Source organism: Acinonyx jubatus, chromosome B4, assembly GCF_027475565.1.
Source record: "Acinonyx jubatus isolate Ajub_Pintada_27869175 chromosome B4, VMU_Ajub_asm_v1.0, whole genome shotgun sequence".
In the NCBI taxonomy this organism is placed as follows: Eukaryota; Metazoa; Chordata; class Mammalia; order Carnivora; family Felidae; genus Acinonyx; species Acinonyx jubatus.
The window spans coordinates 97,986,052-98,009,521 of record NC_069387.1 but is presented as its reverse complement, the minus strand read 5'-3'; the positions used below and the strand labels follow the sequence as shown (position 1 = coordinate 98,009,521).

General features: G+C 38.2%; 2 protein-coding genes and 1 long non-coding RNA gene across 17 annotated transcripts in view; 2 read left to right on the top strand and 1 right to left on the bottom strand.

Annotated features, from left to right (window-relative positions):
- Positions 1 to 7,372, top strand: part of OSBPL8 (oxysterol binding protein like 8) — a 153,969-nt gene extending 146,597 nt beyond the window's left edge. For all 14 annotated transcript variants that reach the window (XM_053226509.1, XM_053226511.1, XM_027071206.2 and 11 more), the window contains 2 exons: positions 959 to 1,061; positions 3,099 to 7,372. In XM_053226509.1, the coding sequence (XP_053082484.1) occupies positions 959 to 1,061; positions 3,099 to 3,231 (236 nt within the window). In that variant the 3' untranslated portion in view covers positions 3,232 to 7,372. The remainder of the gene's footprint in view (positions 1 to 958; positions 1,062 to 3,098) is intronic.
- LOC128316437 (uncharacterized) overlaps positions 1 to 23,243 on the bottom strand; it is an 83,734-nt gene extending 60,491 nt beyond the window's left edge. For both annotated transcript variants that reach the window (XR_008300354.1, XR_008300355.1), the window contains exons 1-2: positions 22,976 to 23,243; positions 10,059 to 10,172 (exon numbers count right to left, since the gene is read on the bottom strand). This is a non-coding gene — a long non-coding RNA (uncharacterized LOC128316437). The remainder of the gene's footprint in view (positions 1 to 10,058; positions 10,173 to 22,975) is intronic.
- BBS10 (Bardet-Biedl syndrome 10) lies at positions 7,512 to 14,242 on the top strand. The gene is made up of 2 exons (XM_053226516.1): positions 7,512 to 9,707; positions 10,145 to 14,242. The coding sequence occupies exons 1-2, from the start codon at positions 9,523 to 9,525 to the stop codon at positions 12,117 to 12,119; spliced, it is 2,160 nt and encodes a 719-aa protein (XP_053082491.1). The 5' UTR covers positions 7,512 to 9,522; the 3' UTR covers positions 12,120 to 14,242.
- Positions 23,244 to 23,470: the final 227 nt, after the last annotated feature.

Here is a 23,470-nt window from a genome sequence, read left to right as displayed (position 1 = left end):
TTTTACAGAAAATGAAATTGAGATACAGGTTAACCTACACAAGGTCACATATCCCATAAGACAGTATATATACATGTAATATATGAAGATATTTTGGCTCCTTAATTCACTCTCTTATCCACTGCACTATTTACCTGTAATTTATAAGGTAAATAACACTTAATGTGTGCCAAGCTAGATGTTTAAAATACCATGCCACAACCATGTGGAGTTTGAGTAGTATTATCCCTGTTTTACAAATGAGAACCAAAATGAACAAAAATGGAAAGGAAGGAATGATATGAGAGGTTTGAAGGTAAAAAAAAAAAAAAAAATTTACTGGTTGAAGGTAAAAATTTGTAGAAGAGGTAGCAAAAACAACTGAAAAGGCTTAAAATTGGGGTGACCAGGGAAATAAAGATAACAATTAATAAAACACTGAAAAGGGAACTTAAGAAGCTGACTTCTTCAGAAGTAAGCAAATGGACAAGAGACACGAGAATATTACCTTCCCCCAAATTAATATATGTATTTTTAATGAACTGTTTGTTGTCTATTTCATTTAGTTAAAAAAAATGAAACTGATGCCACAAAAAAAAATTCAACTAATGATTGGAACTTTAAAAATGCAGAGTATTGGGGTGCCTGGGTGGCTCAGTCAGTTAAGCGTCTGACTTCAGCTCGGGTCATAATCTCATGGCTCGTGGGTTTGAGTCCTGCATCAGGCTCTGTGCTGACAGCTCAGAGCCTGGAGCCTGCTTCAGATTCTCTCTCTCTCTCCACCCCTCTCCCCCACCCCCTCAAAACTAAATATTTTTTTAAAATGCAGAGTATTACTATTATTATGTTACATTCTAAGCCATAAAAATAATGCCTAGGAAAAAATTTATTATATAAGGCTCATTAAGCTGAAATGTAAATTGCTTATAATTAAATGTGTTTGCTATTTTCATCAACTTTATTCCAAATGTCTTTTTAGCTCAATCAGTAAAACCAAATACAAGAAGAAAGAAAGGGATAGAACTGGGAGACATTCAAAATTCCATCGAATCTATAAAACAAACGCAGGAAGAAATTAAAAGGTAATATATATGGACAGTGGCTATTTAAGTCTAGAGAGGTAGTTAAGAATCTGTTATGTAGGAAATCATATGCAAACTTTACATTTTTATAACATTGTTGAGCTATTAAGATAGATTGGCTTCTGTCGCCTGACGACTGCAACTTGTGAAATTCCATCACCATTCAAATATTGGGGGAGAGTGGTGATTTCTCCTCTGTGATTATACAAGTGGAATCTCTTTATCTTATTGCTGTAGCATACCTAGAAATGTAGGTGTGTTGGATGTTGTAGAGGGGTGGTTTCTGAGAAAGTTGGCTAGCAAAGGTTTCTGCAGTCCCTTTGTACCTGGCTAATATTTAATAGGAGTGCATCATGTGTTGACATATTGAAATGCTTCCATAGCAAGGGGTAAATAGCCACCACCCTGAGACCTTTGAGGGCTCTTTTTGTAGTCCCAGACCCTTCCTCACACATTCCTCCCCAGATCCAGCAACAAAAAATCATTAACACTTAGGAAGGTTCCTTGAAGGGGGCACCTGAGTGGCTCAGTCAGTTGAGTGGGCTCAGGTCATGATCTCACAGTTCATGAGATCGAGCCCTACATTGGGCTCTGTACTGACATCCCAGAGCCTGCTTGGGACTCCCTGTCTCCCTCTCTCTCTGCCCCTCCCACCTCATTCATATTCTTTCTCTCTTTCTCTCTCTCTCAAAAATAAATAAATAAACATAAAAAAAAAAAAAGAAAGAAAATTCCTTGGAGGAGAACTCCTGATTCTTTCTGCCCCATTGCTAAGGCTAGTAGGAGTGTAGATTGGTTTCCTCCCATTACTATATTAGAGGATTAAAAAAAAAAAGATTTTCTCAGTTCTTAGTGATCTTACAGCTTACATTTAGTTGTTTTTTTCATTTATAGCCTTATCTCCTGCCATTCCCCTGTACCTGTCCCATGCTCCAGTTCTGTGAAACTCCTTACAGCTCCAGAATATACTGTACTGTCTCATCTTTGGAGCTTTGACCACACTGAATCCACTTTTTAGACTGTTCTTCCTCCCACCCTGCCCATCAAGAAAATCCCTGTTTATCCTTCAGAATATAATTCAAATGCCACCCTTTTTGTAACATTTCTAATTACCCACATTGCCCTGTAGAGTTAGTAATCCCTGCACTGTCCTTGTACAGTTCCCTATGCATGCTACTTTTGAGCGTTTATTGGATTACAGAGTTGTTATTGTGTGTGTCTGTTTACCACACGACCACCACCCCCTCCCGCAACTGGACAATGAGCTCCTTTAGAGGAGGGAACATGTCTTCTGCATCTTGATATCATCAGCCCTTATATAAAATGCTCATTTCCTAGTTTAATTATCTTTATAAATTAATGAGCCTACTTGTTCATTTGCCTCCTTTCTTTCTCTATACTGGTATACCAGTGTAGAAGTCAAGGGGGGGCGGAATGAAATCAGCTTTTTTTTTTTTTTTTTTTTTTTTTTAGCCAAAAGCATTTAGGAAGGCATGAGGATAATGTAAGCTCATTTAATGACTAAATTAACATTTTATTTTCGTTAGTATATGAAATGCCTATATAGCATTTTTCAAATTAGCAATGTCATGAAATCTGTTGTATTATGTTTTCTTAGAGAATTTAGAATTTTTCTCCAAATCTACTTCTGTCTTCCCCAAAGTAAAGATAAAAGAACTTTACTAGACCAACTAAGAAACACAATTTTTGTTTTAAAACCACTGTGATAACAGAGAAAAGTGGTATATTTTTATATCCTCTAACTTTAATAATTCTGTTTGATGAACATCATCAAGTAATATATTTGATACAATGTGGAATGTAGATTTAGACAAGACCTAATAACGGCTTCACGTAACATAATCAGCTTCCTGTTGATGTTGTAGTAGTAATTGATTAAACAAGTTACCTTAGATAATGTAATTAAATGTTCTCTTAACTAAGACTTTACTAATTAAGTCTCACGTATCAAATTGTGATTTATATGCTAACATTTTGACAAATAATTTTAAAATTTATTGTTTCTTATCTTTGTAGAAATATTATGGCTCTTCGAAATCATTTAATTTCAAGCACACCTGCCACAGATTATTTTCTGCAACAAAAAGACTACTTCATCATTTTCCTCCTGATTTTGCTTCAAGTCATAATAAACTTCATGTTTAAGTAGAAGTTCCTTACAGTTGAATCAATGAACTGGAATGATCAAATTTAGCCTGGGACCAATGTTCAAGTTGGTTTGGTCTTTGTTAAAATGTCACAATATTTCTAAAACAAAAATCTTAGAGATAAATGTAGAGGTATTGACCTTTCATACCTTTTTTCCTTAACCTGAAATAAGAACTCTTGGTCATTAAAGTGAGCTATGTGTTAAGTGCCAGAACATTTCTAGCTTTTGTGACAGTGTGTTTACATGTGAGTATAATAAGTCCACATGTACACACAATTGTGTCTTATGTATACCTGACAGTAGTCTTTGTATTCTATAGTGTGTTCTGAGATATAACATTAACATTCATAACAAAAATGCTATCAATCTTATAAAATATATACATAGCAATCTATTTTCTTCATACAACAGGCACAAGACTTTTATCAATAAGGAATTACAGAATGGGAAATGATGGCATAATAGACATATTATAAATAGTTCAAAACACTGTCCTGTTAGAAATATAATTTCCAAAGCACCCAGCTCAATTGTGTTCTTAAAAACAGCAAGAAAAAAGTGTAGTTGAAATTGGTGTACTGAGAGAGACAAGGTGGCAGATTGCTTTTTTAAAGGTTTACACACAGTTTTTTTAACCCCTAGAATTTTAATATTTATAGAGACAGGTATAAATCTGTGTGTGTTTATCGACATAAAAAAACCGATATGCAGCTATTTGGATCTATTGATTATATCTTTCTTATACCTATATAATACCACCTTAAGCACTTGCTTAAAAAATTGTGGTCAAAATTGCTGTCCTTTTTTCTTATTTTTGTTTCTTGTAACCCTGTTGGTCCAGTAGCATAGGCCAAATTCTAGAGTTGTTTATAGGGCATATGATAATTCATGTTTTTCATTATGAAAAACTTATTTTAGCTTTCGTTTAGAACTCAGTGTATTCAGTGAGTAAATAGAATAGAAAAAATTATAACCAATATTTTACTTCAAAAGCCAAATAAGAGAAAGGCAGTAAGAAAAACTTTGTGTCGTAGCATTTATGTGTACATTAAAATTTATTTCTTTAAAATGTGCAATAAGTTGAGCATCTAAGAAGAGCATCAAGTTCTGAGGTTTAATTCTTTATTCCTCTGTTCTCAGTAACTTCATTCTGTGACAAACCACACTTCAAGATTTTTTTTGTTCAGACTCAGGCACACTTTTTCCTAATTTTTTTTCAGGTTAATATTTTAATGTTTGTCATAAATATTTATAGCCCTCAGAAGCAATTTTTGCAAATGTAGCTAAGTTTAGGAACATGTTGTCCCAAGATATGTCTTAGAATCCTGAAAGTATACCTTTCGGAATGGTTATTAATGAAAAGTCAGAATAATTATTCTGGCTACATTTGCCTTTGACTAAGAAGAGACTGTGAGACACTAGCAAAATTACAATCAACTGTTTATGCCAAGATATATACAGTCAAGGAATGATTGCTAAATTACAAAAATTGAAAGTGATAAAGAGCCTGCTTTTTTTCTCCCTTACCAATTTAGCTATCTTAATAGTCTTCGGTTTTAAGAAGAGCCATATAGTTTGGGCAAAATAATGCTGTATTCCATATGTACATGTGAAAGCACTTTTTTAAATTGACTGAAATATAAATAAGATGTACCTATACCTGGTATAAGTATAGATATGTCTACACTAGAACAGGTGAGATTTGTTTGTATTTCATACTTGTGTCGTTTTTGTCCTCACTCTCTGTTACCAATGTCATGCTCAACTGCCTATTGATTGATATATGATATTTTGTAAATATTGTACAATTTGATCCTTTTTATGGTTTCAATTAGTATTTATATATAAGTTGATTGGCTGATCACAAAAATAATTTCATCATTAAACCCTGAAAACTTAAAATTTTTTGCTGATAACCCCCTTTTGGGGTTTTAGTCCTACCCACTTGTGTGTTCTTTTCATTTGGTCAAAATAGTGTTTTATTTGTATAGGTATCTTCTAAGACTGGGAAGGTAGTTATGTTCTTTATGTTTTTCTTTTTAGAGCAGATGTTTTGGGTTCTTATTACTCAAGGAGTCAAAAACTTTCATGAAAAAGAGCAGGGTTACTCATGACTGTTTCTTATACACTGAAAGCATACATCTAATCTAATAGTCTTCTTATGCTTTTAGTTGTATGAGTTCCTTTCTGTGAACTGAACACAAAACTCAGGAATTGGTGGCTTAGTTTTTAGATCAGTGGTTATACTAGGCTTAGTATGTGAATCCTTTAAGACACGTAATTAACTTTGTATGTAGCCATATATGTAATTGACTTTGAATGTTCCCTACCTGAGATTAATACTCCTTCAAACATGGATTCATAAAAATTGTGATTTACAGTTCCCAGTTGTTTGAGAGCCTCATGATGGTTTCCAGGATTTAAGATCTTATGACCACTTTTTTTTTCATTTGATCAAAAATTTTATTTTTTCACATGAAAATTTACATGAGTAATAATTATCGACATGTGCATTTGTTTTAGTTATGCAATGTACTATGCCTTCAATTATCCACCATTTAGTGAGGTGTAGCTGGCCCAGGAACAGATAATAAATAGGGCATGTGAAATAAGTAAGTTTCAGCAATAGCTGTTTCACTTGTATTTCATGTCAGTACTTTTTTGCATCACTTTTATAAAGGTACAGTGTAATCCTTGTCACCATTCCATTGAAAAAGTTGGCCTTGTAAAATACAACACTCATTTAGTATTCACGCTTTTGTGCCTTTAAGAAACTACTTTTTGTTATTTTTGTGTTACAGAACTACAATATGATTCTAAGTGTTTATAGGCTTAACTGCCATAAAGGGTCATTTCTCTGTGTCATTTTATTTCCTTTTATATAGCTATAGTATATTTAAACAGTAATGCTGTACTTTTATAAGGGTTTGTCTATTTAACTATTTCAAGTATATTCTTCACTCTCAGACATCATTGAAGTAGATTTGTCAGATTATTCTGAGTATTGTAAACAGTGCCTTTTTGATGGAATTCACACTGTTTTGGGTGTCAACTTGTGCCATACTACACATAAAATTCTGTGGAAGGCAGTTTTAACTTTTTGAAGAATATCTTAGTCAACTACTTAAGAAAACAAAATTCCATTTTTTTCCGGTGTTTAGCATTTCTAACGAGCAATGAATATATTTTTGAGTTTTTTTTTTTTTGGTTGATATACGGTGATGATGGCAAAATTGATGAGCCATACCTGATGCTGTAGATGATTTTGAATTATGTTAAATGTACAGAAATAAAATACTAATATTAGCATTTATACCAAATTTTCCAATTTGAACCAGTAAGGGGTAACACCACACAAATCACTGAGTTTACATTTCAGCTTCTATTTCATGTGACTACATGGATAAAGAAATTCTTTAAAATGTATAACCTGCCACTATTGTGTCATTTGACTTTATGTAATTTGACTTGATTTTGTTTACGTATAGTGTGTGAATTTAGTATATTTAAGTTACTTTTTGTTACTCTTTAATATACTGTTTGTTTGGTTACAGTTTTTAATTGAAGATGGACTGTTAAAATCGTATAGGACCAGTGTCTGCTTAATATGATTAACATATTTAGAAGAGCCACAAGAAACCCATGACAAAATGAATGTGAACATACTTTCTAAAATGTTTAGAAAATTTTATCTTTTTGCATTTATCATGTAAAATTATTTACTATTACAATATTGATGTTTATTTAAAGAAAAATGCCATGAAACATTTGAATTGATGAGCCACAGAATTACTTCAGTTGAAAATTTTTTCACTTTTTAGCATGCTAAATATACATTTAAGTTAAATATCCTGTTTAATAGCTATTTATAAATTCAGACACTACCACTGGTCAGTTTTGTATAATAGAGTAAAAAGTGTGTTATCTGCAGTGTAAGTACAGCACACTGTCACATCCTTTCCCTAAGGTGCATAGTAGATGTACAGATAGTCATAGGCAACTGTTTTGTAATGTATTACATTTCTAATCTATTATTCCTAACCTATTATAAATGTTTGCAGAGACAAAAGAATTGAATTTTTCTAATCTGTAAAATTATGCTAACTTCTACAGGTAGGCATTCTGAATAAAATTCTAAAAAGAGTAAACTGTGATCAAATGACTTTGAATATAACATATAGTGACTGAATTACTTCATCCTAATTTTTAAATTGAAAAAAAAGATCTTTTTTTGTAGGGGTAGTTGTGAAGGAGGGTGAAGGGCTGGGAAGGGATTTAATAGTTAGAATCCCTACTGTATGCTTTCCTTGGTGCTTTATATTCATTCTTCTTAACTACTCATAATAACCTTAAGCTAAGTGGAAGTTAGCCCGACTTTATAGATGAAGAGTCTGAGACTCAGAGAAGTTAAATGACTCCAAAAGCTATACAGTAAAAGTGATAGCAAGCATAAGTTTGAATCCATGTCTGACATCAATATCCACTCTCCTTCCACTGTACGCTTAAGTAGAACTCTGATGGTAGCACTTTTAAATGTTTAGATTAATCCACTGCTTCAATCAGTATACTATAGCTATATCCACTGCTGCTTTGTGATGGGTAGAACCAAAAAAAATGTTACCATTAAACAAGTATATATACAAAACCTATATAGAAGTTTTTTCTCCCCCCCCCCCCCCCCTCAAATCACTTACTAGTCCATACTGAGTCAACATCAGGTGAGTTCCAAATCATTCCTGCCTGGTTTTCCTCTCTTTTCCTCTGTCCTTCTCCCCTTCCATTTTTGCTCTCTCCTCAGAATCCACTTGCTTCTGGCTAATAGTTGGTTCTGTCTTACTAATTGGGGGGAATGGAAAGGAGGGCATTACAGATTTTCCCTAGCCTATGTATAGGAATGAGAGGAAAGGAGAACAGCCCCTCATTCTTCAACCTCAATGAAAAAGCTGCAAGATAAGTAATTTTGTTACTAATATTGACTGCACTGTAATAGGCGTCCTGTGTTGTGCTATCACCCTAATTGGCTCTTCTGCAATTTACAAAATATCCTTTTCTTGTAGAGAGAGTGGGTCAATACGTGACTGAATATCACAGTTATTGGGGGGGGGGGTGCTGTAAATAATCGTTGAGTGCTTAATATATGCCAGGCACCATGAAAAAAAAAAAGCTCTTTGCAAACATTCTCACTCGTGAGGTTTTCTTTTATATACTACTATCTTTTTTTTTTTTTTTAACTGGAGATGGAAGAGGTTACTTACTGAATGTCGCAGATAAGTGTCATCGCAAACCCAGGTGTATGTTCTTTCTGCCTGTTTTCTTCTGCAGTTGTACCCCAACAATCTTAGGCCACTGTGCTTTAATTTTTTTTTTTTAAACAGTTATTTATTTTTGAGACAGAGCATGAACAGGGGAGGGTCAGAGACAGAGGGAGACACAGAATCTGAAACAGGCTCCAGGCTCTGAGCTGTCAGCACAGAGCCCTACGCAAGGCTTGAACCCACGGACCCTGAGATCATGACCTGAGCCGAAGTCGGACACTTAACCGACTGAACCACCCAGGCGCCCCTGTGCTTTATGTGCTTTAAAGGCATACTAGTGATCACTAGTGTAGCTAAGTCTTCCCATCTATCCCTTCTGCTAAAGAAAAAATAAGTTGTGGTGGCTGGGGGACTTGAAGTGATATCCACGTCAAGGAAATCTGGCAAAGCCCCCTGCGGAAAGCATGAAGCCTGCAGCTCGTGACCTTGAAGGCCAGGGCTTTGCCCATCCGTCCTGCATCCCGAGCCGGCCTCTGTGATGGGAAGAAAAGCAACTGATGATACTGTGGACAGAATATTCATGAGTCCAACGCGGAGGTTTTGTCAGGGGTGGGGCACGAGCCCAGGTCCGCCCGCGGTGCCCATTCCCTCCTTCACATACGCTCCCCAGGCGTGCCGACTTCCAGAGAGGAAGGACGTTTCCCGGGAGACGGGAGAGATTTGGTGGCAGCTGAAGCCGCTGCAGGGAATGAATTTACCCAGGGAACTGGGAAAGGGCCAGCAGTTTCCGCTCCAGGAACAGCTAGCTCCCGGGAAGTCTTGACCTCTTTCCTAGCTTCGCGAGCTATTGGAACGCTAGTCCCAGGTGGCCGAACAGCAGGATACTCCGCTAGTGGGTCATAGTGGGGAGTGAGCCGAGCTGGGCCAGCTGACAGCCCCCTCCCCGCCCCTTCCGCTTCCGTCGGGCTCCTCCCTCCTTCTGGTGGTGCTAGGGCTTCGCCGCCGGCGGCCGGAAGCCACGCGGCTCTTACGCCCTATGGCCGCCGCGGGGTCCGCGAAGGTGGCGTTGCGGGTGGCGGAAGTGCTGGAGACCATCGTGAGCTGCTGCGTGGGACCCGAGGGGCGGCAAGTTCTGTGTACGAAGCCCACCGGCGAGGTGCTGATCAGTCGGGATGGAGGCTGCCTTCTGGAGGCGCTACACTTAGAACATCCCATAGCCAGGTACCCGTGTCCCGCGTTCCAGCTCGTTATAGTGTCCCTTAGCCAGGTACTGTTGTCCTGCCCATTCTCCTGCCCAGAGCCGGGCACCGCAGGCTATCTCCTGACCCTTCCTTAGAATGTACTATTGGGAAGACTGACCTCGGGTGAGACCATTGTATGCTCAGGGTTCGAGCGGTGTGCAATGGAATGTTCTTGGGGACGTCAAATCTTACCAAACTTCCAAGAACATTGATTCCCCCTCCTCCCTGCTCCACCTAACCCCAGAATCTTGAAATAGAACAAAGTACCTTGAAAAAAAGGAAAAAGTAATACTAAAGACATCAAAAGGACAGTATTATTTTATGCCTTTACCTGTGAAGCCATGGTTTCGACTTGATTTATTTGTAAGAAGGCAGCCCGCTGAAATTCTGAGTTGCTTTATTTCTTTTTTTGTACAGGATGATGGTAGCCTGTGTTTCCAGTCATCTAAGAAAAACAGGAGATGGTGCTAAAACATTTATTATCTTTCTTTGTCACTTACTCAGAGGACTTCATGCAGTAACAGACAAAGAACAGGATTCTTTGATTTCCAAAAATATTCAAACCCATAGAAGGCATTGGAAAAATTGTTGTCAGTGGAAATTTATTTCTCAGGCTCTTCTGAAGTTTCAGACACAAGTATTAGATTATATTATGGGCCACTACTTAAGCAAACACTTTTTGTCCATCTTTTCTTCATCCACTAAAGAGAGAACATTGTGTAGAAGCTCTTTAGAGTTGCTCTTAGAAGCATACTTTTGTGGAAGAGTGGGAAGAAATAATCAAAAATTTATTTCACAATTGATGTGTGACTACTTTTTCAAGTGTATGGCTTGTGAAAGTGGATGTGAAGAAGTATTTGAGTTAGTGGATGACTATTTTATAGAGTTGAACGTTGGTGTCACTGGCCTTCCTGTCTCAGATTCCAGGATCATAGCTGGGCTTGTGCTTCATAGAGACTTTTCTGTATACTGTCCAGCAGATGGTGACATAAGAATAGTGATAGTAACAGAGACTATTCAGCCCCCTTTTTCAACTTCTGGATCAGAGTTTATTTTAAATTCAGAAGCACAGTTTCGGACATCTCAGTTTTGGATTATGGAAAGGACAAAAGCAATCATGAAACATTTACAGAGTCAGAATGTAAAATTGCTGCTGTCTAGTGTGAAACAACCAGATTTAGTTATTTATTATGCAGGACTGAATGGCATATCTGTCGTGGAGTGTTTATCTTCTGAAGAAGTATCTCTTATCCAGAGGGTTGTTGGTCTTTCTCCCTTTGTATTGCCATATACCTCTTCGCGGTATGAAACCTGTAACACTGCTTTGATGAATTTTTGTAAGCCCCTTATCCTTAGATCCAAAAGGTATGTTCATCTTGGCTTGATTGGCACATGTTCGTTTATACCACACTGTATAGTACTTTGTGCACCAGTGCAGGGTCTTGTGGAACAGCATAAAAGTGCTTTACATGGAGCATTTAAAATGCTTCGGCAGTTATTTAAAGACCTTGATCTAAATTACATGATACAAGCCAGTGATCAAAATTATGCATCAAGTCCTCTTACCTACAAGAATAGCAGAGAAAGTACGCCATTGCCAGAAATTGTTAATGGCTCAATGCAAAGCCCATATCAGGGCACAGTTGTAGAGAACAAAGGTAAGCTGGCAACAACTCAAACATATTTAAAAGTATATTCAAATTTTGTAGTTCCAAGTGTAGAATTAGAAACACATATTCCACGTTCAATACCAAAAGTGACACCAACAGATACATACCAGACAGATGAAACATTGAGATATTTATCTCTAGCCAGGATAGTTGATGACAGTGAACCATTTATGGAGAGTAATTCTGCTAATTCAACAACAGAAAACACTAGAATAGAAATTTCTTGTGAAAATTTACAAGTCACAGAAATTGCTGGAAGGGGAAGCATGTTAGCAGTGAGAGAGAAGTCACTGGAGATGTGTACATCCCACGGTTACTGCTTCTCATCTATACCAGCAGGTTGTGTTTTGCCAGTGGGTGGTAATTTTGAGTTTTTGTTACATTACTATCTTCTTAACTACGCCAAAAAATGTCACCAATCAGAAGAAACTATGGTTAGCGTGATAATAGCTAATGCTCTTTTAGGCATTCCTCAAATCCTGTATAAGTCTAAGAAGGGAAACTATAGCTTTCCACAAATATATGTAAGAACTCTCCATGCGATACAAACCCATCAACCCATGGTAAGCAGTCAGACAGGTTTGGAATCGGTAGCTAGTAAATACCAATTACTAACTTCCGTTCTTCAATGTTTAACAAAAATTTTAACCATTGATTTGGTAATCAATATTAAGAGACAACCTCAGGAAGTTTATGATCAAGATTCAGAAGAGGAAGTATAAAATTGGAAGTTTTTTTATTAACCAAAATTTTAACCCAACTCAAGCCATAAAGTAAAAAATGTGACCACTGATTCTCAAATCAATTTGGTCTAGTTAGGAAAACATCAAAACTTAAAAAAAATCTTTAGAAGAACTACAGTAAGAGGCTAGCAGACATTCAGACCAAATATTAGACAACATTCTGGAACTGTTCTGAGGAGGAAGCCTTCACATGAGGGAAGCCAAGATATGACTGTATGTCTTTCTTCCCCTTAAATTTCCCTGTGTCTCAGCTCTGTGTTAGTCCGTGTATATGCGAGAGGGTGTTCCTTTATAGTCCTTCTTACTTTTCTGTACATTTTTTCACTCTCTTCATCTGTCCTCCTTGCCTTTCTGTATTTATTTAGTTCATAGGATTATTTAATCTGAGATTTGGATAAGGTCTTCAAATGTCATCCTATTCTAATTGTTTATAATATTAAACATTATTTGCTTCATTCAAAATAATGTATTTTCTCTATTCCTAATTTCTAAAAAGCAATGAATAAAAAGTCTTGATTTCTTTTCTCAAGAAGCATATAAACTAAATTAGTTTTTACTTTTATATATCCCCTTATTTATTTCTGTTTTATGTGGAAAAGCCTGGATATATTTTTTCTACTGTCCATACACCACTGAATATGTAACTAGAAATATGACTTTGTGCATTGCAAACTTACTTTCATTTCTGTAGTTAAAAGTTAATTTCAGAAAGCTTATGAAATTCATACTGTATTTTCTCCTGTTTTCTAAGAGCTTGTAAAAATAATTCACGTATTTGCTGGTTTTTCTTATATTTGGTGCATAGCCAGAGTTCATTTGTAATAAAGAATTTGAAAATTATTTCTAATGTGAATTTCATATATTTATATTTTATTATAAAGGTTTATAAGTGCAAATGATGTGCATCTAGCTGTAGATAAGGACAGTGTCCTCTACTTTTAATAGTTCTCTGTAACAGCCAAAACACCACTATGTTTATACCAAGTATTCAGAAGTGCCTGTTGAATAAAACTGTTACCTTAATCCATTCTCCTAAGTACATGTTTCCAACTTATGAAGTCAACAAATTCTTTTTTTTTTTTAATGTTTTTATTTATTTTCAAGAGACAGAGAGAAACAGAGTACAAGTGGGGAAGGGGCAGAGAGAGAGGGAGACAGAATCTGAAGCAGGCTCCAGGCTCCGAGCTATCAGCACAGAGCCAGATGCGAGGCTTGAACTCAGGAACCACAAGATCATGACCTGAGCTGAAGTTGGTCACTTAGCCCACTGAGCCACGCAGGCACCTCACAAAGTCAACAAATTCTTAATGAGTGCTTTTCATGTGCCAAATGCTGACTCCACTGTGGTAAACTGTAGTTCCTGCCTCCATACCCCTTTCCTGAAAAGGTAATGACACTATGTTGGATTGATATTGAATTTAGGAAACCTGATTTAAAAATTTTAATTACAGTAAAACTTGAAAAAGCGATGACTAAGAACATATTAAACTAACATCTTGCAGTATCTCATGATCTTTTAAATTAACTGTAATTTCATTTTTTTAAGGTTTATGCCATATGATAGCATTATTTCATTTCTGAGATGGAGAGAGTAAATTAATTCTGTTTCTTGTACTGAATTCATAGATGTATGAACCTACTGTAATATTGCTGTACAATTTTTTCCATTCACTTTTTAAATTGCCTGTTAGATCATTAGATAGTTTTACTTTATTTTATTGTTGCTATTTTAAATACACTGTCATTGAAGGCATTCAAAGGCTTTTCTAGCCGTGCCCAGACATATGTCCTTGCATATGGTAGGCATTTTATAGCTATAAATAATCAGGAGTCCAGAAGCCCCTTTGTAAGCTGGGCCTGGGTCTTTGTATGTTTGGCACCTGGTCTAATATCTGGCACACAATGGTAGCCAATAAATGTCTGTTGAAGAACTATTTGTTGACTGAATCAGTCATTTGATCCTCATAGATGAGGTCATAATTATTTCTGTCAAAGATTCATGGGAAAGAATCTGTTTTGGGGGAGAAAGAGCAGAAAATGTAGAACAGGTCTACACGAAGCAACCTTTTTTCTTTTAAATCTCTTCTAATCTCTTTTAAAAAATATCCCTCAAAAATGGTGATAGAGCTTTCATGGGTTATCTTTATCGTTTAACAGAATAACACCAGGGAGTTTACATCACTGGGTTAGACAGGAGAGCACTTTTAAAAATGTAGTTACATTGTATTTAAACCCTCTTCCACAAAGAATTTGAGATGGCCTGCCTGCAACAAGAGCAGACAAAATTACTGTAAAATCTGAATATAAATTAAAGAATCAAGACCAAAGAAAATATAAAAGATGAAGTCAAGCCCATGTTCCTATTTTCTGTTGCTGCATAGTGAATAACTTAAAACTAACTAGATTTGAACTACTATATTATTACCTCCCATGGTTGTGGGGGTTACCCAACCTTAGCTGGACAGCTTCCATTGTATTCTGTTGGTTCAGGCAATCACAAAGTTCAGCTGAAGTTCAAAGAGAGGGAACACAGGCCCCACCACTCAATGGCAAGAGTGTCAATGTCACATTATTAGAAGATCATGTGGGATGAGATATGTTGAGGCAGCTATCTTTGGAAAATACAATCTGCCACACCATGGAAGGGAGAAAAGGACAAATACGTGCTAACTTCTCAACTGGGATTTTTATTATTGTGTCCTGAAGTTACATGACCCCTTCCCACAAATGCATTTCCCTGATAACTTTTGCGAACCTCCTGATTTTTTTCCACTGGGCCAGCACAAGCTATTTTTATCCCCTAAACAATAGGCATTAGATTGTTGAATAGCCCTAACTCTTTGAAGCCAGGGGAGCTATTTAATCACTTTACACTGGAAGTGGAGTGGCATGGTGTCCATGTGTCACGCTAGGGGAGGGAAGAGGAATGCAGTTGCAGCCTGAACTTTCATCAGATACTACTTACCCCCTCTCAAAAGGAATAGAATATGTCTTTCCCATCATCACAGCACAGCAGAGAAAACAAAAACTACAGCTCAGGAGCCATCTATCTGTCTGTCTATCATGTGATAGTTATTCCTTGCAGCTTTGTAAGAAAGAGATTGGTGACAATCTAAACTCTAAGTGGATACACAAACTAAAAGGGGTAGGGGCAGTAATTTGGGGGGGGACATGCATAGGGAAGAGGTAGAAAGGTAATTTCTCAGTATGCTACTATGTGCTGGTTATTACAAATTTTGTTTTCCCAGCCAGCCTCTTCTCTGAAGCTTCGGCTCACTCACTGAACTGCCAACCTAGTCTCTACTTGGAGACTCACCCTTAACTTGTCCAAAACAGGATTGCTATTTCCCATCCCCTAAACCTGGTTCTCTCCCTGCTGTCCTGTCGTAAGTTAATGGTATCCACCACCTGTCCACAATGCTCAGGACAAAACCTGAAGAGACAACTTGACTCTAAACTTCACATCCCACAGCCAGTCTATCAGCAAATCCTCTGGTTCCACATATAAAATAGATTTCAGATCCTCACAATTGTCGGTGCGGCCCAAATCACCTCATCTCTGACCTGCAGCAGCCTCCTACAGCCTTTGTTTCTGTCTCATCTTGTACTTCTCTTGAGTTATTTCCCCCCAATTTTTTTATTTAAAATTTATTTATTTTTAAAATTCTGTTTAATGTTTATTTATTTTTGAGAGACAGAGACAGAGCACAAGTAGGGAAGAAGCAGAGAGAGAGGGAGACAGAATCTGAAGCAGGCTGCAGGACAGAGCCTGATGCAAGGCTCGAACTCATGAACCACGAGATCATGACCTGAGCCGAAGTTGGCACTTAACCGACTGAGCCACCCAGGCGCCCTGATTTAAAAATTTTTAAATCCACAAAAATGTTGAAAAAACCATACAATGAACACCTACATACCCTTCATCTAGATTTTCCAACTGCCATTTTACCCCTTTGTCCATGTGCACATGCACATACATGCAAACACACGTTTTACTAAACCATACTGAACATACTGAAAGTAGGTTGAGGACATTACACTCTATCCCTAAATACCTCACTATATATTTCCCATGAATAAGGACTTCCCCTCCATGACTGCATGATTCTTTTTTTTTTTTTTTTTTTTTTTTTTTTTGAGGTAGGAAGGGGCAGATGGAGAGGGAGAGAATCCCAAGCAGGCTCCACCCTCAGCACACAGCCCAACGTGGGGCTTGATCCCATTACTGTTAGATCATGACCTGAGCTGAAATCAAGAGTCAGATGCTTAACTGACTGAGCCACCCAGACGCTCCCAATGATTCTTTTAAAATGCAAGTCGTTATGTCATTCTCCAGCTTGAAGCTCTCCAAAGAGTTTTCTTTCATGCAGAATGAAATCCAAATGTATCATAATCTACAAGGCTCCACATGATCTGCCCACCGCTTATCCTTTAGATGACATCTCCTACCTCTCTCCCTCTAGCTTTCTTCCATCAGTTACGCTGACTATATCAACTAGGACAGGTTATGCTATACTGAGGCAAAAACTCCAAATCTCAGAGGCTTGGCACAATACAATTTGTTTCTTGCTCACATTTATGTCTATTAGGGGTCAGCTGGGAACTTTGCCCCCATTGTTTTCTTCCTCATTCTTAGATTCTGGTTGATGGAGCAGTCACTGTCTGAAGTATTTCCAATCATCATGCCAGAAAGAGAAAAAAGAGTTGTAGACAGCCTTGCATTCACCCTGTCCATTAAATGGCACATGTCATTTCTGCTCATGATTTGCTGTCTAAAATAAGTCATATGGTCCTACCTATGCACAGAAGAACTAGCTAATGCAATCTTACCTTGTACCTAGAAGGAGAGAGAACCAGCACATTTGGCAAATAGCACTAATGGGTACCCAAACTGGCCTTTCTGTTCTTTGAACATACAAATTCATTCCAACCTCTGAGCTTTCTACTTGCTGTTGTGTTTACTTAGAACTCTCTTCCCCACTAATCTTTATATGGCTCATTTTCTTATTTAATTCAAGAATCTCTGCCTTAAGGTCACCTGTTCAGATGCGCCTTTCTTGACCTTTTAATCTAAAATAATGCCATTTCCTTCCTCATCACTGCCCTCATTCACAGTCTTCCTACCTTCTTAAGCTTTTTTTCAGACCACAGACTTTATGTTATTGGTATGTGTGTTTATTTTTTTGTATTGACTGCCTTCCCCACTAGAATGTAGACTCCATAAGGACTTTGACTTCTTTACTTCCATATTTCCAGCATTTAGGATAATGCCTGACCGGGTAGGCTCTTGATAAAGTTCAGTTAATGAATGAATAAGAGTGGACCATTTAAAAGACTAAGGCTTCCTCCTCCTGAACAATGATCAAATAGACCCAACCAGCATTTGCCTCAATGACCATTTTTGTTTGTGTTCAAAGCCGCCTAAATTCTGATGGACGACAGTGTTTTCATAAAACACTAAATCACCACAAAGCCCTGCTGGCCTGGAAGCCATTCTGTTCCCTCCAAGTGACTTAGCATGTCTCCGTTCCGAACAATCATTTATTCATTTTAAAGAGTAGACCACGGGGTGCCTAACGGTTCCATCGGTTAAGCGTCTGACTCTTGATTTCCGCTCAAGTCATGATCTCACCGTGTGTGAGATTGAGCCCCACATCAAGCTCTGTGCTAATGGCACAGAACCTGCTTCGGATTCTCTCTCTCCCTCTCTCTCTGCCCCTCCCCCGCTCTCTTTCTCTGTCTCAAAATAAATAAGCATAAAAAAAATAAATAAGTAAAATAAAGAGTAGGTTTCAGTAGGAAATTTTATTTCCAAGTCAGTGTCAAAAGCCTCTCAGCAGCATGGATTGATGACATACCGTGTTACGGTTGAATCGCATTCCTGCTTGGGTTAACAGTATGGTAAAGTATGTGTAATTCTTTCAGTCTCTGTCATTCACTACTCCTTTAGATTTGGATTTAGCACCACATAAGAGAGGGGCATTCTTATCCCCGCCATCACCAGTGCCAGATCTTATAAATAGATATCTGAGTGAAAACCTCCCTGATCATTGCAACAGAGGTCCTTACGCCCAGATTAAACACACCTAATTGATGACTGAGGGGTTCTAATTATGATGAACTCCATTATCTGTGCCCCACTATAGGGAAATCCCTGCTGCAACAACAGAAATGTCCATTTTCTCTACACAGGGTGTCCCATGGTATATTTAATATTAATATTATTCCTAAAGTACATATGTACAAAACGTGGAACTTGTATCTCAATTTACCCATCATTTTGTACTTAATTAACTCCCATACTGAATTCCTCTATATGTCTTAAAATTTACATTACCTTACAATATAATTAGCATAATAATTAGCATAGGTTTCTATTTTTTTTTATTTTTTAATGTTTGTTTATTTTTGAGAGAGACAGAGTGAGAGTGGGGGAGGGGCAGGGAGAGAGGGAGACACAGACTCTGAAGCAGGTTCCAGGCTCTGATCTGTCAACACAGAGCCCAACACAGGGCTTCAACACACTGACCATGAGATCATGACCTGAGCCAAAGTCGGACATTTAACCGGCTGAGCTACCCAGGTGCCCTTAATGTGGGTTTCTCATAGAATTCCCCCATGTAGTAATTTCTACATTCTTACATGGACAAATGATAACGTGGGCATTAATTGAGAAGGGAGTTATATTAAATACTCCTTGAGAAGACTTTGTTGGTTATTTAGAAAAAAGAAGTCCATTCATACATTTATACTATTTGCCATATTTTACTCTAACCCTTTTGAGAAGTAAGAAAAGATCTTTTATGTATGCATAAGAGAAACAAAATTAACTACATAGAAAAAACAAAATAGGGACATTTTACAGATTGTGTTTATAGTCTACACTCTGAGGCACAGCATGGCAGAAAGAACATAGTCTTTGAAGTCAAGCAGACCAGTATTGCCATCCTGACTCCATCAGTTACTGGTTGTATAGCTGGACAAGTTGCTAAATACCTCTTCTGTCTTAATTTCCTCATCTATGAAGTGGTAGTAATAGTACATATTATGTGGTGGAGATTAATAAGGATCTTGAAATCTTGAAATTAATAAAGATCCATGACAGGTGCCCAACACAAAGCCTGCCATGTTGTTAAATAGGAACTTAACAAACGTTAACTTTATTTCTTCCTTTGGTTGACTATAAAATACTAACTTTTCCCTTCTTCCTCCAATTTTTCAATTATACAAGCTAATCGTTGCCCTTCATGTGGCAGCATGGAAAAAAGCAGAGACCTTTGGGACCCATGCCAGCATGGACTATGGATATCACAGACATAGCAGAAATTTGTTGTGGTGTATTGTATTTCCTCCCATATTTTCCTTGCCATATGCTCTTCTTTATTTTTTTTAATGTTTATTTATTTTTGAGAGATAAGAGTGTGTGGGGGCAGGGAGGGAGAGGGACACAGAATCTGAAGCCATATGCTCTTCTTATGGTAAGACCTTGACACTCTTCCCTGGAGTGGTCCCCTCCCCTAAAAATTGGATGATTGCCCTGCCCAATAGACTATAATGAACTGACACTGTGTGACTTCTCAGATTATATAAGGCCACCTCCTTGTTCTCTTGGAACCCAACCACCATGCTGTAAGGAAGCTCAAGCAGCTTGAGGAGAGGCCCAGATGGAGAAGAACTAAGGCCCTAATCCATAGCCCTGATGAAGTTTCCAGCCAATAGCCAAGCATCAACTTTCCAGTCATTTGAGTGAGGCTTTAAAGTGATCCTCCAGCACCCAGAATTCAGAGGTTTTCTTCATACAAGCTATGCCTATTCCCAGTTGAATTAGATAACATAGTATAGGAAGAAAACTTTCCAGTTATATTTTAAGGATTTGCTGTTAATTTATGAGTAAGTCAACAAGTATGTTATTTAAGTGGAATGCCTTGATAGAACTGTACACGTTGTCAAAACATTGACGTGCTTCTGAAGTGGTTTAGTAAATAGCCATGGTCTTGAGCCTTTCAAGTGCTGCCACCCTCCCCGCAATCCTCAAAATCACGTCCTACCACCCTGGTCTCCCGGTCTCCTCCCAGGACCCCTTGGAGCACCCTACAATTCAGATTAACGCCTGGTTCAGTGAGGGAATTTTCAGGGATCCTGCCCCAGTTTTTTGGTATCTACTTTATTTTTTTAAACATCATTTTATTTATTCTTTTAATGTTTACTTTTTGAGAGAGAAAGAGAGAGAAAGCACCGTGTGCATGGTCATGGGAGGGGCAGAGAGAGAGGGAGACAGAGGATCTGAAGTAGGCTCTGCACTGACAGCAGAGAGCCCAACGTGAGGCCCAAACTCATGTACCATGAGATCATGACCTGAGCCAAAGTTGGATGCTTAACTGACTGAGCCACCCAGGCGCCCCTGGTATCTACTTTAATTGGTAGAGTATTAACCATGCCATACAGGTTGAAATATTGTGAATATCACTTCTTTTTTTGTTTTTTGTTTTTTTAAGATTTTTAAAAATTTATTTAAGCTCTACACCCAACATGGGGCTTGAACTCATGATCTTGAGATCAAGAGTCACATGCTCTTCTGACTGAGCTAACCAGGTGCCCTGAATATCACTTCTTACTACAATAATATATATATTGTGGTGACACAGTAATACTGGGTTTTGGTGATTTTTCCCATTTTGCTTATCTCTCTATACTCTGTTCCTCTTCCCCTTTCACATTGTATCCCAGCCACCACCCGCCAAACTGGGCAATCCTATGAACTACTTACCAGGTATACTTCCATATCTCTCACTCTGCTGCTTACAAAATCAGATAAAAATGTGCATACATATTCCTACATGTGCATTCGGATTGTTTTTTACTTTCTTGGTTGAGACTTCCCTCAGCTCTTGCCTCACTCACTGCCCATCCCAGGAGGCAGAGGGACTTGCCTGACTGGTGAGTGTGGGTAGAAGAATTTTATGTGTTTACTCAGCACTGCCTTTCTTTCTCTTGGTTATGAGAAAGGAAGCATGGTCAGCCTCACCCCTGCAGGCCTGCAACAGAAATCAGCAAGGCTGGGGATCGTGACTGGGTCCATGTGTCTGAGGCAGAGATGGAGTATCCATTCGCCTGCTTCACTTAGCTCCTTAAGCCCTGCAGACCAGTATAAGCATTATCAGGTGTTCCTATCTCCCTCAGCCTGAGTCCCAGGTCTGCCTCCCAGTGAGAGGGGAGTTGTTTACTGAGTCCCCAAAAGTCCCATCCCTGCCAGAGACATCACCAGCTTTTTATTGCCAAGGGTCAGTAAAGAAGCAGTGAGGACCAATTGGAACTACTCATGTCCCCACCATCACCTCCAATGTGCCAACACTCACATCTACACGTGCCTGAACCCTCTCCCACCTCTCCTCACCCCACCAGCTGGGAAGCAGGCCCCAGGAGAGGAGTGGAAAAGAGAGGCCAAACTCCACGTCACAGACAACTGAGCTCCCGTTGGGGGATGGGCTGTAAAGTGGACAGGATTCTGAGATTTTAGTTATCAGCTCCAAAAGTAACCACTGGAGGGCGCCTGGGTGGCTTAGTCGGGTGAGCGTCTGACTTCAGTTCAGGTCATGATCTCGCAGTTCACGAGTTCGAGCCCCGCGGTGTGCAGTGTGCTGACAGCTCAGAGCCTGGAGCTTGCTTCAGATTCTGTGTCTCCCTCTCTGTGCTCATACTCTGCCTCTGTCTCTCGCTCTCAAAAATAAGTAAAATATTTTTAAAAATTAAAAAAAATAAAAGCAAACACTGGAATGGGCTTTATTTAGCCAAGGAGACCTAGGTACTGTTACTTGGCATTATTAATTTTTTTTCCAGCTCCAGGGTGATTTGAGATTCTTAAAAAGCAAAGTTATTGGGAGAACCAAAGTATTCCATGTTCCTTGCCACCAAGGAGCAATTCTCAAGTTAAATCTCCTGCACAGACATGAAGATGGCATCACATACAAGGGATGGAGAGACATCTCTCTGGTTCACAATTGCAGAACTTTCCATGGAGCAGCAACATTCCTGCTTCCAGGTGCCAGGGGATCTCGTCATAAATTAGCTTAAAGAGTCCAATACTCGTGAGGAGGAAACTAGTGACAATGCTTTAATAAAGAAAGACAGTAAAGATGAGTGGAGTGATTAGATGAAAAAAATGTTTTGTTAATTTGAGAAGAGGGAAGGAATAGAAGGAGAAAGGGAAATGAGTCGTTCCAGGGTGATGGAATGAAGATATTAGTTCTAATCAGCATAGACTGCAAAACCACTGGGCACCAGGCATGTAAATAGCTTGCAATGGCTAAATAAGGTTGTATGTTGAGATCCCTGCTTTCGTGTCCTGTTGAAGAAATCTTTGCCTACTGCAAGGTATGGACCTTTGGAATAATAACTAGGAAATCTGAGTGAAATACTGAATTTCAGTAATTCCCTCATGTCTACCATATATATATATATATATATATGCACATCATATATATATATACACACACCATATATATATACACCATATATATATCGTATATATACCATATATATATTTATAAATTTTATTAAAGATGTGTAATATATAAAATATTAAACACATCAATACGTAGAATATATAAAAAATTGAGCAATCTAGTATAATGCATTCACAGTGTGAAAACTATTTTACTACACCACAATAGTGAGCTAAAGAAAAAAAAAAGTTACTTTCAGGTTTTTAAACTTTCTCTTTTTAAATTTATAACAAACTTGCTTCAATCCACTCATCCAACAGAACGTCTTCACAGAAATTCTTTAAATAGTTCAGTACACTTAAACTTCTCCATTAGAATTGCCTTTTGACTTACTCTTCTCTGAGAAACTCCTCCAGTCAGCAGCTTCTTTGGAAATCCAGAAAGAAGCCTCCTGAAACTGTAACATGAACAAATCTGCAAAGATTTTGTAAAGCAGCCCAACGATTTTGCGTTTGTCATGCTAAGCACCTTTAGGAGACGGCATGGTGTGACACAGAGAAGCACGCTCTGGAGCCACGTGACCTGTGTTTGGATCTCGCACCTGCCATTTACTGGTTGTGTGACCTTAAAACAAGTTACTTACACTTGCTGTTCTTTTCTTCCCTCATCACCTCTTTCAGCTTCTCTTGTGTAACAAATCATCTTCAAACTTACTAGTGTGAAACAGCCAACATTTATCCTCTCACACAGTTTCCCTGGGTTAGGAATCTGGGAGGGGCCTTAGCTGGATTGTTCTGGCTCAGGGTCTTTCATGTGGTTACAGTGAGGTTACAGCCAGGGCTGCCGTCTGAAGACTTGACGGGGGCCTGAAGGATCCAATTCCCTCCC

Bases quoted from the DNA above. Each gene is read 5' to 3' on its own strand.
- BBS10 (XM_053226516.1), top strand. From the start codon at position 9,523: ATGGCCGCCGCGGGGTCCGCGAAGGTGGCGTTGCGGGTGGCGGAAGTG. The intron at 9,708-10,144 runs GTACCCGTGTCC...TTTTTTGTACAG, and splicing joins TTAGAACATCCCATAGCCAG to GATGATGGTAGCCTGTGTTT.